Here is a 14,762-nt window from a genome sequence, read left to right on the forward strand (position 1 = left end):
TTGTGTCATTCTGCTCCAACACCTAGCTCGAACACGCCAAATCCCTATGCATCTTCTCTCTCTTGATATTAGTAAGGCGTTTGACACAGTCTCTTGACCTTACCTCCACTATATACTACAAAGATGGGGATTTGCCCCTAACTTTCTACAATGGGTAGACTCCCTTTACAACCAACCGCAAGCATATGTTAAATATTCAGGATACCGATCGGACTGTTTTCAGATACAACGGGGTACAAGACAAGGGTGCCCCCTCTCCCCCCTAGTGTTCGCATTAGCGATTGAACCACTAGCAGCTCTCCTTAGAGCAAATCCAAATATTAAAGGCTTAGATATAGCCTCTACATCACATAAATTATGCCTATTTGCCGATGATGCACTACTATTTGTCACCTCTCCACGAACCACACTCCCGAACCTAATATACCTTCTAGACAAATTTGCTCTAATATCAGGATTGGAAGTCAACCAATCCAAATCTAAGGCCCTCAACGTGTCCCTACCACACTCAGAACATTTATGAGAATTCTTCCCCTTCACCTGGTCTACAACCACAATAGCCTACCTTGGTATCAAGCTAACTAGCGACCCGACCCACCTATTTAGAGGCAACTACCTCCCTATGTTAAAGCACATAACAACCCTATTAGAATCTTAGCGCCCGATATGTATCTCATGGCTAGGCCGGATAGCGGCTGTAAAGATGTCTATGCTGCCAAAACTACTTTATCTATATAGAGTCCTTCCGATCCCTATTCCCTCATACTACCACCGCATTATTCAGACAAGAGTGTCCAAATATATATGGGGCTCCACTAGACCTAGGGTAGCTAAAGCTATATTACTTCGTAGTAAACTCAAGGGGGGGTTGGGTCTGCCTAACTTTTTGGGATATTATCACGCTGCTCAGCTAGCCCAGATAACTCTATACCATGCAAAAAATTAAACTCCACTTTGGGTTAGTTTGGAAGCCATAGACCTTCACCCCCTCAAAGTGTTTAACATATTATGGTTGCCCCCCTCAACGCGAGGTCCAATCAGTAACCCCATTACAGGACACTCCCTTAAGTTGTGGGATAAACTCAGAGGCCCATTTAAATTACAATCTGCTCACTCCCCGTTACTCTCGTTCCTGGATCACCCGAAATTTTATCCGGCCCAAATCAACCCAAGATCGTTTCAAATCTGGCTTAGGGCGGGACTATACCGCATATGCGATTTTGCTTCTGGATCTACCATTAAGATGTTCTCTTCGCTACAAAACCATGCTGACATTCCCCCTACAGAAGTTTTTAGATATTTACAGATAGCTCACTTTATCCCTACAACTATAAGCACACACACCTCACTAGATGATCTATCCATTTTTGAAGGGATTTGCAACTCTGATCCTTATGCCCCGGGACTAATTTCCCTCTTATATACTCATCTGACCTCTCCCCCAACCAACCTTCCCTCTTATGCTGTGCAGTAGTCCAAAGACCTCTCATTAGATCTTGATGCAGAGAGCTGGTCTGATATATGGTCCAATACGAAAATATCATCCCACAATGTAATAGCTCAAGAAGCGAATTACAAAGTACTCATGAGATGGTGCTTGGTTCCTGCCAAGATCTCCAAATTTCTCCCAAATTATCCTGCTACTTGTTTCCGTGGCTGTAACGAACGGGGTACCCATATACATATATGGTGGACATGCTCAATAGTACAGGAATTCTGGGCTGCAATATTCCGTGTGGCCTCCACCCTATTTCAACATCCCATTGATCCTGACCCGGCTGTTGCATTGCTGAATCTTACCCCCTCGGATTTCACCAGATCCCAGACTCGCCTTCTCCTTCAGCTCACGACAGCAGCCAAACAGACGATAGCCAGGGCCTGGAAAAACCCCTAAACTCGCTCTAGCTGAAGTCAAAAACAGGGTCACTCAATCTATGATCCACAGTAAAATTGAAGCAACAATCCTTGATAGAATTCCCCAACACCTTAAAATCTGGAATTCTTGGGCTGAACACTTTTTACCCCCGGACTTCGATAAACAACTTCTAAAACCCTAATCTGGTCACAACAACATTAGACAGACTTAATGGTACTTCTTTGGTTTGTGCGTCCCCCCCGACCATCCCTCTCCTCTCCACTCCTTACCTCTAGTCTTTCTACCTTTTCTTTTCCTACCACTATCCTCACTCTACCTTTTCTACTTAATGTTTCTCCTCCAGATACATCACTGGTAATGTTTTCTACAATTTACAAAACGATTGCCAGATTCTGACTCTGCACATGCTCGCAGATTTACTTTTCGAGCAAACGAATAAAACTTTAGTTTTTGTTTTAATTTCTCTTTAGTTATAAATCAAAACAGATATATTATGTCCACAAATATCTCTGCAAGGAATATCCTCTGGACATTTTGCTTTTGATATGTTCCTGTTGCCTGTTGTAATGCATATGTCGCAGAAAAAAAACCTGTATAATTCTTATTGCTACATGTCGCACAAATATTGCCTGTTGAATTTCATGTCTGCTTTTCAATAAAAAACTTTGAACAAGAAAAAAAAAAAAAAAAAAAAAAAAAGGACGTCAATTTTGTCTGGGTACATCACACGACCACGCTATTGTCAGTTAAAGTGATGCAGTGCTGTATCGCAAAAAATGGCCTGGTCATTAAGCAGCCAAATCTTCCGAGACTAAAGTGGTTAAAGGCGAAATCCAGGCTGAGCTCGTTTGGCTGGGCTTCTCTTATGGGTCACAGGAGTGCAATTTGTTTTGCAGTCCTGTGACCCGTTTTCAGCTGAAGTCCACTCTCTGCTAACGTCCCAGAAATTGGTCCAGGCACCGCGTCATCACGACAATGAAGTCTGGATCCGCCAGGTGCCTGGACTGATGCCCGTCTCAGCAAGCCGCTGAGACGGCTGCTCCCCGCCCCTCCACAGCTCAGTGCTCCAGTGAGCATGGGGGAGCGCAGCTAGGGGAGCTGAAAAAAAACAAGTCATCGGCGATGTTCGATCACTCGGTTCTCAGTGTAGAGGCGCAGGGGGAATGATGCTGCATCTAGGTAAGTATGAATATGGAAAAAAAAAAAAAAAAAAAAAAAAAAACAAAACATACTTCTCTTTTAACAATGCTTTCTGGTTTCATTCTGCTTTAGAGAGACAGTATACTCTGCTAGAAAATGTTATGAATCAAGCCCTCCATCCGGTTAATGTCATGATGTAGTACCAATGGCATACCAGCATTTTATGACAGACATACCTGTCCTCATGTGCCCTCTGGGACAGATCCCATGGGTCCTGGGCACTTCCATCTTCACCTGGTCTCCTTTCCAGGTTCTGTCTCTTCGGCATGCACACAGATCAGGGCCATTATTGTACACTGAGCTGCGCATGTGTGGCTCAGAATACAATACAGCTGACAAGCAGGGGAAGTATTTATGGCATGAGACTGATAGGGAAAACCCTGCCTGTCAGCAATTTTATAATATGTGAACTTACTATCACTTGTCTGTGGTCTTACACTATATGATCTGATTGTACAATCTTCTTTAGATTTTCCAGAACTATGAAATATAAGGAAAAACCTATACAACACATTCAGTATCAAGACAGGCTTTTGTACTACATGGCTGATGGTAGATCTAAAATACAATTGTATAATCGGGATTGTACATAGTGTATGATCAGTGTTGCAGTCTGTTCATTGAGGGAGAGGAGACTGAGGAAATGTTCCCTTTTGCAGCCAGAAAACTGATGGCATCTCATCCAAGACAAACTGGATATCCAGAATGACTTTTAATGATAAACCGAGAATCTTTTCAAAAAAGGATTATACTGCTAGTGTATATTGTAACATCATGAATTTATTAACAAAGACTTTTACACTGTTATTGGGACTTGTAATATACAAACGCTTATCTTTAGGATTTTTCAATATATATATATATATATATATATATATATATATATATGCTGTGTATCTGCACATTTACTGCACGTTTATTCATACCGTTTTGATGATTGATGAATGTGGTTTAAATGGTTCACTTTTTATTGTTTTACAACGCATGCAGTATATGTTATAGGTATGATTTTGGTTAACTTATTGGATTTACTTCATTGCACTGAAATTATAGGTATACATCTTAAGGGCGGCATGGCACTTATTTACTATATTGGTTTATAAAGTTACTGAGGGACCCCAGAGACCCCATCACCTACTTCATTTCGCCTACTAAACACATGCTTGCAGTCTGTAGTAAATGTACACTCAGTGGCACAGCCGTTTGGTCTGTCTAAGCAAAAAGATTATTGATACTAACTTCACTTGGTAGAAATGAACAGTTCCTGGAATGTCAGCTCCTCAGACTTTCAGGCTGCATGTCAGCTTCATGCTTCCCTATACAGTAAGTAATAAGGATCCCCCTCCACATAAGTAAAAAGCCACCAGAAGTTGCATACAAGACATCGCTTTGCCCTTCTCAATCACAATGTATCGCCGATCTGTGCGCTCACCCTGTAAAGCCATGCTGACAAGAGAACCAGAAGCCAAAGTGCCGATGTTGTAAAAATTCCTGCGACCCATGCAGATCCTCGACCCACGTCACTTCCTGTGCGGCTACGTCAGAACACGGCTGACGGCGGGACTTTACCGCGCATGCGCGACGTAACCGCGGCTTTACTGCGCGTGCGCAGCCTTTGCTTTCGGTCGAGGAAAATTTTAGACTCGAGCGGGCGGCTACGTCAGAACACAGCTGACGGCAGGGCTTTACTGCGCATGCGCGAGGACTCGAGCGGGCGGGCGGAGGCGGTGCGAGTACATTATCGTTAAATTGTATTATCGTCAGCACCGCCTCCCGCCCCGCCCCTAATACGCCCCTACCCTGCTCTGGAGAAGGGGGGCGGCCATGGGACAAGGTCGAGATAAAATATAGAGCTGCCCCTACACCTAGCCTGCTCTGCTGAAGGGGGGCGTGCCTATCTCCTGCATAGCACAATCTATATCAATGGGGCAAAGTCGAGATAAAATATAAAGCTTCCCCGCCCCCACCCCCGAGCCTGCTCTGGTGAAGGTGTATATCAATGGCGGAAATCAGCAGCCTGACACATAGAGAATCACAAATCTGTCTGTGCACAGCCCTGCTAAATACATATAAGGGAGGTCAAGAAAAATTATACAGCAGTGTACAATGGTGGCTGGTGCTCTAAAATTTTGGGGGGCGCAAACAAACTGAAAAATACTGAAACCACCCCCCTGCCCCCAATCAGTTGCAGCCTCACTGTGCCCGTCAAATGCATCCACTTGTGCCCGTCATACGCAGCCAGTTGTGCCCATCGTACGCAGCCACTTGTGCCCGTCGTATGCAGCCATTGTGTTCGTCATAAGCAGCCACTTGTGCCCATCATATGCAGCCATTTGTGCCCATCATAAGCAGCCATTTGTGCCTGTCGAATGCAGCCATTTGTGCCCATCATATGCAGCCACTTGTGCCCGTCGTACGCATGCCACTTGTGCCCCTCATATGCAACCATTGTGCCCATCATAAGCAGCCACTTGTGCCCATCATATGCAGCCATTTGTGTCCATCATAAGCAGCCATTTGTGCCCGTCGAATGCAGCCATTTGTGCCCATCATGCAGCCATTGTGCCCATCATAAGCAGCCACTTGTGCCCATCATATGCAGCCATTTGTACCCATCATATGCAGCCATTGTGCCCGTCAAATGCAGCCACTTGTGCCCGCCATATGCAGCCACTGTGCCCCATCATATGCAACCAGGTGCGCCCCCCGGCTCAGCTGTCACTTCACTAACATCCTCCCCCCATGCGCGAGCGGCCGGTTTGGCGGCACTTACCGAGAGTGACGGGGCTTCCTCCTCCTCTTCTGTAGCAGCTGCTGTGGCTCCTGTGTCTGCTCGGCTCCTCAGGCTTCTTCCGCCGTGTCACCCCTTGTGTATCCAATAGGATCACCTAATGCTTTGGCCAATCGGGAGACAGGTCTCACTGACCTGCCTGCTGATTGGCAAGGAGGATCATTAGTGTGAAAATAGTGAAAATTCATTTGCTATGCCACACAACAGGGTGGAATCGGGAAGCAGTGCTCTGCGCCCTGAGCCCACCCTATTTTGAAGCCTATTAGAGCCTCTGGCTCTAATCACGTGCTTCAAAATACACCCCCCCGCCTATCCCCGCCATAGCAATTCATGTGTCCGGTGTCCTGAAAGGGGCTGGGCACATGAATAGGGAGGGCGGCAGAGGTGACAGGGGGGGCAGCGCCCGTACGCCCACAAGGCACGGACCGCCACTGGTCTTTGATCTCTGTCAAGTGCTGGGGGCTGGATCGCCTCCGCTGCTTTTCCTCAAATCAGGGGCCAAAGAAGCTAAGTGCTAGTTTACCTGTAGCCCTCACACTGGAGACTTGTACGCCATCATTATGGCGTCCCAGGACGGTGGGTACCGGGTCCCCCGAGGGCAGAGCACATGTGTGACCCGCTTTTGGGTCACTGGTGGCTTAGGGAGAAGGAGAGGGCCTCTGGGTGGACGTGGGAGAAAGAGATTGCTCCTGGGTGGACGTGGGAGAAGTAGAGGTTTCCTAGGTGGACGTGGGAGAAGGAGAGGGCTCCTAGGTGGACGTGGGAGAAGGAGAGGCCTCCTAGGTGGATGCGGGAGAAGGAGAGGGCTCCTTGGTGGACGTGGGAGAAGGAGAGGGCTCCTAGGTGGATGCGGGAGAAGGAGAGGGCTCCTAGGTGGACGCGGAGAAGGAGAGGGATCCTGGGTGGCCGGAGAAGGATAGAGCCCCTGGGTGGCTTAGGGAGAAGGAGAGAGCCCCTGGGTGGTCGTGGAGAAGGAGAGAGCTCCTGGGTGGACGTGGGAGAAGGAGAGGGCCCCTGGGTGGCTGGTGGAGAAGGAGAGAACCCCTGGGTGGCCGGGGGAGAAGGAGAGAGCCCCTGGGTGGCTTAGGGAGAAGAAGAGAGCCCCTGGCTGGCCTGTGGAGAAGGAGAGAGCCCCTGGGTGGCCGGTAGAGAAGGAGAGAGTCCCTGGGTGGCTGAGGGAGAAGGAGAGGGCTCCTGGGTGACCTGTGGAAAAGAAGAGGGCTCCTGGGTGGACATGGGAGAAGGAGAGAGCCCCTGGGTGGCCGGTGGAGAAGGAGAGAGACCCTGGATGGCTGGTGGAGAAGGAGAGAGCCCCTGGTTGGGCGGTGGAGAAGGAGAGAGACCCTAGGTGGCCGGTGGAGAGGGAGAGGGCTCTTAGGTGGACGTGGGAGAAAGAGAGGGCTCCTGGGCCGCCGGGGGAGAAGGAGAGGGCTCCTGGGTGGCCAGGGGAGAAGGATAGAGCCCCTGGGTGGCTTAGGGAGAAGGAGAGAGCCCCTGGGTGGCCGGTGGAGAAGGAGAGGGCTCCTGGGTGGACGTGGGAGAAGGAGAGGGCCCCTGGGTGGCCGGTGGAGAAGGAGAGAACCCCTGGGTGGCCGGTGGAGAAGGAGAGAGCCCCTGGGTGGCCGGTGGAGAAGGAGAGGGCCCCTGGGTGGCCAGTGGAGAAGGAGAGGGCCCCTGGGTGGCCGGTGGAGAAGGAGAGAACCCCTGGGTGGCCGGGGGAGAAGGAGAGAGCCCCTGGGTGGCTTAGGGAGAAGAAGAGAGCCCCTGGGTGGCCGGTAGAGAAGGAGAGAGCCCCTGGATGGCTGGTGGAGAAGGAGAGAGCCCCTGGTTGGGCGGTGGAGAAGGAGAGAGACCCTGGGTGGCCGGTGGAGAGGGAGAGGGCTCCTGGGTGGACGTGGGAGAAGGAGAGGGCTCCTGGGCCGCCGGGGGAGAAGGAGAGGGCTCCTGGGTGGCCGGGGGAGAAGGAGAGAGCCCCTGGGTGGATTAGGGAGAAGGAGAGAGCCCCTGGGTGGCCGGTAGAGAAAGAGAGAGTCCCTGGGTGGCTGAGGGAGAAGGAGAGAGACCCTGGGTGGCCGGTCGAGAGGGCTCCTGGGTGGACATGGGAGAAGGAGAGGGCTCCTGGGTGACCGGTGGAAAAGAAGAGGGCTCCTAGGTGAACATGGGAGAAGGAGAGAGCCCCTGGATGGCTGGTGAAGGAGAGAGCCCCTGGGTGGCCTGTGGAGAGGGAGAGGGCTCCTGGGTGGACGTGGGAGAAGGAGAGGGCCCCTGGGTGGCCGGTGGAGAAGGAGAGACCCCCTGGGTGGCCGGTGGAGAAGGAGAGAGCCCCTGGGTGGCCGGTGGAGAAGGAGAGAGCCCCTGGGTGGCCGGTGGAGAAGGAGAGGGCCCCTGGGTGGCCGGTGGAGAAGGAGAGGGCCCCTGGGTGGCCGGTGGAGAAGGAGAGAACCCCTGGGTGGCCGGGGGAGAAGGAGAGAGCCCCTGGGTGGCTTAGGGAGAAGAAGAGAGCCCCTCGGTGGCCGGTGGAGAAGGAGAGAGCCCCTGGGTGGCCGGTAGAGAAAGAGAGAGTCCCTGGGTGGCTGAGGGAGAAGGAGAGAGCCCCTGGGTGGCCGGTCAAGAGGGCTCCTGGGTGGACATGGGAGAAGGAGAGGGCTCCTGGGTGACCTGTGGAAAAGAAGAGGGCTCCTGGGTGGACATGGGAGAAGGAGAGAGCCCCTGGGTGGCCGGTGGAGAAGGAGAGAGACCCTGGATGGCTGGTGGAGAAGGAGAGAGCCCCTGGTTGGGCGGTGGAGAAGGAGAGAGACCCTGGGTGGCCGGTGGAGAGGGAGAGGGCTCCTGGGTGGACGTGGGAGAAGGAGAGGGCTCCTGGGCCACCGGGGGAGAAGGAGAGGGCTCCTGGGTGGCTGGGGGAGAAGGAGAGAGCCCTTGGGTGGCTTAGGGAGAAGGAGAGAGCCCCTGGGTGGCCGGTAGAGAAAGAGAGAGTCCCTGGGTGGCTGAGGAAGAAGGAGAGAGCCCCTGGGTGGCCGGTCGAGAGGGCTCCTGGGTGGACATGGGAGAAGGAGAGGGCTCCTGGGTGACCGGTGGAAAAGAAGAGGGCTCCTGGGTGGACATGGGAGAAGGAGAGAGCTCCTGGATGGCTGGTGAAGGCGAGAGCCCCTGGGTGGCTGGTGGAGAGGGAGAGGGCTCCTGGGTGGACGTGGGAGAAGGAGAGGGCTCCTGGGCCGCCGGGGGAGAAGGAGAGGGCTCCTGGGTGGACGTGGGAGAAGGAGAGGGCCCCTGGGTGGCCGGTGGAGAAGGAGAGAGCCCCTGGGTGACCGGTGGAGAAGGAGAGAGCCCCTGGGTGGCCAGTGGAGAAGAGGAGAGCACCTGGGTTTTTGGAGGAGGAGAGGGCCCCTGGGTGGCCATTTAGTAAATAAGAGGGCTCCTGGGTGGCCGTGGGAGAAGGAGAGGGCACCTGGGTGTTTGGAGGAGGAGAGGGCCCCTGGGTGGCCATTTAGTTTAGAAGAGGGCCCCTGGGTGGCTGGGGGAGAAGGAGAGGGCACCTGGGTGGTTGGCAGAGAAGGAGTGGGCCCCTGGATGTTTGAAGGAGAAGGAGATGTCCCAAGGGTTGGCCAAAGTTGGAAGAGCTGGTCCTTGGGTGGTTGGAGGAGGAGAGGGTGCCACCCTTCTGCCCTGAGGACGGGGACACCCTTCTCTCCCCCGGAGGAGGGAGAGAGAAGGCTGTCCCCATCCTCCGGTGTCCCCCATCCTCCGGGGGAGATAAGGGTGTCCCAGTCCTCCAGGGGAGAGAAGGCTGTCCCCATCCTCTGGAGGAGAGAAGGATGTCCCTGTCCTCCGGGGGAGAGAAGGCTGTCGCCATCCTCCGGGGGAGAGAAGGGTGTCCCCATCTTCCGGTGTCCCTGTCCTCAGGTGGGGAAAGAAGGGTGTCCCCATCCTCTGGGGGAGAGAAGGGTGTCCCCATCCTCTGGAGGAGAGAATGATGTCCCCATCCTCCGGAGGAGAGAAGGATGTCCCCATCCTCTGGAGGAGAGAAGGATGTCCCCATCCTCTGGCGACAGCCTTCTCTCCCCCGGAGGATGGGGACATCCTTCTCTCCTCCAGAGGATAGGGACACCCTTTTCTCCCCCTGGAGGACTGGGACACTTTTCTCTCCCCCCCAGAGGACGGGGACACCGGAGGATGGGGACAGCTTTCTCTCCCCTTGAGGACTGGGACACCCTTCTCTCCCCCGGAGGACGGGGACACCGGAGGATGGGGACAGCCTTCTCTCCCCCGGAGGACGGGGACACCCTTCTCTCCCCCGGAGGACGGGGACACCGGAGGATGGAGACACACTTCTCTCCCCCAGAGGACGGGGACACCCTTCTCTCCCCCGGAGGACGGGGACACCCTTCTCTCCCCCAGAGGACGGGGACACCCTTCTCTCCCCCGGAGGACGGGGACACCCTTCTCTCCCCCGGAGGACGGGGACAGCCTTCTCTCCCTCGGAGGACGGCGCCAGCCTATTCTCCCCGGAAGACGGGGACATCCTTCTCTCCTCCAAAGGATGGGGACACCCTTCTCTCCCCCGGAGGACGGGGACACACCGGAGGATAGGGACAGCCTTCTCTACCCCAGAGGATGGGGACACCGGAGGACGGGGACAGCCTTCTCTACCCCGGAGGATGGGGACACCGGAGGACGGGGACAGCCTTCTCTCCCCCGGAGGACGGGGACACCCTTCTCTCCCCCGGAGGACGGGGACACCGGAGGATGGAGACACCCTTCTCTCCCCCAGAGGACGGGGACACCCTTCTCTCCCCCGGAGGACGGGGACACCCTTCTCTCCCCCGGAGGACGGGGACACCCTTCTCTCCCCCAGAGGATGGGGACACCCTTCTCTCCCCCGGAGGACGGGGACACCCTTCTCTCCCCCGGAGGACAGGGACAGCCTTCTCTCCCCCGGAGGACGGCGCCAGCCTATTCTCCCCGGAAGACGGGGACATCCTTCTCTCCTCCAAAGGATGGGGACACCCTTCTCTCCCCGGAGGACGGGGACACACCGGAGGATAGGGACAGCCTTCTCTACCCCAGAGGATGGGGACACCGGAGGAGGGGGACAGCCTTCTCTACCCCGGAGGATGGGGACACCGGAGGACGGGGACACCCTTCTCTCCCCCGGAGGAAGGGTGTCCCTGTCCTCCGGTGTCCCCATCCTCCAGGGGAGAGAAGGGTGTCCCCGTCCTCAGGGGAGAAGTGTGGCACCCTCCCCTCCTCCAACCACCCAAGGACCAGCTCTTTCAATTTTGGCCAACCCTGGGGCCATCTCCTTCTCCTTCAAACAGCCAGGGGCCCACTCCTTCTCTGCCAACCACCCAGGTGCCCTCTCTTTCTCCCCCAGCCACCCAGGGGCCCTCTTCTTCACTAAATGGCCATCCAGGGGCCCTCCCCTCCTCCAAACACCCAGGTGCCCTCTCCTTCTCCCACGGCCACCCAGGGGCCCTCTTATTTACTAAATGGCCACCCAGGGGCCCTCTCCTCCTCCAAAAACCCAGGTGCTCTCTCCTTCTCCACTGGCCACCCAGGGGCTCTCTCCTTCTCCACCAGCCACCCAGGGGCTCTCTCCTTCTCCACCGGCCACCCAGGGGCCCTCTCCTTCTCCCACGTCCACCCAGGAGCCCTCTCCTTGTCCACCGGCCACCCAGGGGCTCTCTCCTTCTCCCTAAGCCACCCAGGGGCTCTATCCTTCTCCCCCGGCCACCCAGGAGCCCTCTCCTTCTCCCCCGCCGACCCAGGGGATCTCTCCTTCTCCCCCAGTCATCCAGGGGCTCTCTCCTTCACCGGCCACCCAGGGGCTCTCTCCTTCTCCCCCGGCCACCCAGGGGCCCCATCCTTCTCCCACATCCACCCAGGAGCCCTCTCCTTCACCACTGGCCACTCAGGGGCTCTCTCCTTCACCGGCCACTCAGGGGCTCTCTCCTTCCCCACCGGCCACCCAGAGGCTCTCTCCTTCTCCACCGCCCACCCAGGGGATCTCTCCTTCTCCCCCAGTCATCCAGGGGCTCTCTCCTTCACCGGCCACCCAGGGGCTCTCTCCTTCTCCCCCGGCCACCCAGGGGCCCTCTCCTTCTCCCACATCCACCCAGGAGCCCTCTCCTTTTCCACCGGTCACCCAGGAGCCCTCTCCTTCTCCCCCGGCCGCCCAGGAGCCCTCTCCTTCTCCCATGTCCACCCAGGAGCCCTCTCCACCGGCCACCCAGGGTCTCTCTCCTTCTCCCTAAGCCACCCAGGGACTCTCTCCCTCTCTACCGGCCACCCAGGGGCTCTCTCCTTCTCCCTCAGCCACCCAGGGACTCTCTCCTTCTCTACTGGCAATTCAGGGGCTCTCTCCTTCTCCATCGGCCACCCAGGGGCTCTCTTCTTCTCCCAAAGCCACCCAGGGGCTCTATCCTTCTCCGGCCACCCAGGAGCCCTCTCCTTCTCCTACGTCCACCCAGGAGCCCTCTCCTTTTCCACCGGTCACCCAGGAGCCCTCTCCTTCTCCACCGGCCACCCAGGGGCTCTCTCCTTCTCCCTAAGCCACCCAGGGTCTCTCTCCTTCTCCACCGCCCACCCAGGGGCTCTCTCCTTCTCCACCAGCCATCCAGGGGCTCTCTCCTTCTCCACCAGCCACCCAGGGGCTCTCTCCTTCTCCACCGGTCACCCAGGAGCCGTCCCCTTCTCCCCCGGCCGCCCAGGAGCCCTCTCCTTCTCCCATGTCCACCCAGGAGCCCTCTCCACCGGCCACCCAGGGTCTCTCTCCTTCTCCCTAAGCCACCCAGGGACTCTCTCCTTCTCTACCGGCCACCCAGAGGCTCTCTCCTTCTCCCTCAGCCACCCAGGGGCTCTCTCCTTCTCTACCGGCCACCCAGGGGCTCTCTCCTTCTCCACCAGCCACTCAGGGGCTCTCTTCTTCTCCCTAAGCCACCCAGGTAAAAACAAAATAAACTGGCGCTCAGAGGCAGTGAAGCAATTAAAATAAAAAAATATAATTAAAAAGTCATAAAAAAGTCATATGCTGAAACAATACCAGTGTAGCCTGAGAGGTGTTAATCGACATTGACAGGTGCTGGGAAGCAGTCCATAGTTCAGGGAAAAAAACCATAAGGAATAAACAGTATGTGGAAGACACCAGATATGAAATTTATCTTGTGGGACACTGTATCCAAAGTTCACGAAGGGCAGCTCTTCTCTGGAGTGAAGTCAGCTCAGATCCATCAAAGACAAAAAATAAAAGGAGAGGAGCGCCGCTAAGTAGGTTGATTTATTAACAATTGACAAATAAAAGTATCCACTTACATGTAAATACGGTATGTGCAGCAAGAGGGTACATTCCAAAGTGGGAAGGTAAGAGGACAATCATCGATTCCCAGGGACGCCCCAAGCCTATGCCGCAATCCGACGGGAAGCCAGGACGGAACACAGTCTGTCTGCGCAGAGGAGCGGAGCAGCAACCCAGGAAGCGGCTGGTGATGTATAATGGTGGGGAAGAACACAACGCGTTTCCGAGCTTGCGCAAGGTCCGTACGGCACATGCGCGCTCCTTTTTCAAGTGTAAGGTAGGGGAGAAGCAAGGAGCTATTTATAGCAGGCATCTGCTGACTGAGACACACTCACAGTTGATGGATTAACCAGCGGTGGGCAGTGTTTCTCAACTCCAGTCCTCAAGGCGCCCCAACAGGTCATGTTTTCAGGCTTCCCCTTATTTTGCACTGGTGATTTTATCAGTTTCACTGCCTTAGTAATTACCACAGCCCTTTTATCTGAGGGAAATCCTGAAAACATGACCTGTTGGGGCGCCTTGAGGACTGGAGTTGAGAAACATTGACCTAGACCATAATGTGTAATCAGGAAACTCTAAGTATATAAAAGAAATATGTATGTGGCATACAAAAATTGTATTAAAAACTATATGTATGTGTATATATGTTCTCTAAAAATACATGTTATACTAAAAATTCAGATAATTCTATGAAGGAAACCCTAAAGAGGCTACCAAAAACAAAAATTAAAATTATTTAAAATTAGTGACTAAAAACATAATTGTTACCATAAATACACTATTACGATAGTATATTATACAAAAAGGACGGTAAATGACCAACATAGCAGAATATAAGGATAATAATGATAATAATGAGATAGAATGACAAAATAAAAAAAATAAAAAAACGCATATGCACGTAATTAAATAAAGGTCAAAAACACTATACATAATGTGCACAATATACTAGATATCATGCACATAAATGGTATCGCTGGTAGTTAGTATGGGACATATATGATATGTACTGATTCTGCAGAAAATGCGACGTATGCATGCAACCATAATCGCGTGCACACAAGTGGTATCACGAAGGTGTATAAATAGGGATATTGATAAACATTACTACTTCACCAATTTTAACAGGCAACATAAACAAAGAATAAACACTGGAAAAATCATTCAGAGCATTTAGAGGATGGTATTAATTTCAAGTTCCTCGTTGAGTCCATTAGGGGCAAGCGTGTCAAGGGTATAGAGCCAGAATGTTTCGCGTTCGCATAATCGCGAAAATCGCTCAGCTTCAGATAGACCCTTAGGTATGGATTCGATGACCCAGACTCGAAGGCCTATTGTGGAGCGAGCATGATACTTTAAAAAATGGCGTGGCACACTATGTTTATCGCAACCTAGTTCCACCAAACGGCGATGCTTGCCAAAACGCTGTCTTAATGGGCAGATGGTCCGGCCTACATATAAGAGCTTGCAGGGGCATATGAGGCAGTACACCACATAATCGCTAGAACAATTGTGGAATTTGTCAAAGGAGAAGAGTCTACCTTTATGGGTAAAACTCTTTTGTCCATGATTGACAAAACCACAAGTCAGGCACAGTGGTT

The 14,762-nt window shown here is 53.6% G+C and overlaps 1 protein-coding gene across 2 annotated transcripts in view; it reads right to left on the reverse strand.

Annotated features, from left to right (window-relative positions):
- Window positions 1-4,662, reverse strand: part of ZNRD2 (zinc ribbon domain containing 2) — an 83,991-nt gene extending 79,329 nt beyond the window's left edge. Inside the window, exon 1 of one of the 2 annotated variants that reach the window (XM_073605159.1) lies at window positions 4,509-4,662. In XM_073605159.1, coding sequence (XP_073461260.1) covers window positions 4,509-4,578 — 70 coding nt within the window. In that variant the 5' untranslated portion in view covers window positions 4,579-4,662. Of the gene's footprint in view, window positions 1-3,252; window positions 3,366-4,508 lie in introns of those variants that run through there. The other variant, XM_073605158.1, reaches the window with a different exon arrangement.
- Between the last annotated feature and the right edge of the window lie 10,100 nt (window positions 4,663-14,762).

This window comes from Aquarana catesbeiana, linkage group LG11, assembly GCF_042186555.1.
Source record: "Aquarana catesbeiana isolate 2022-GZ linkage group LG11, ASM4218655v1, whole genome shotgun sequence".
NCBI lineage: Eukaryota > Metazoa > Chordata > Amphibia > Anura > Ranidae > Aquarana > Aquarana catesbeiana.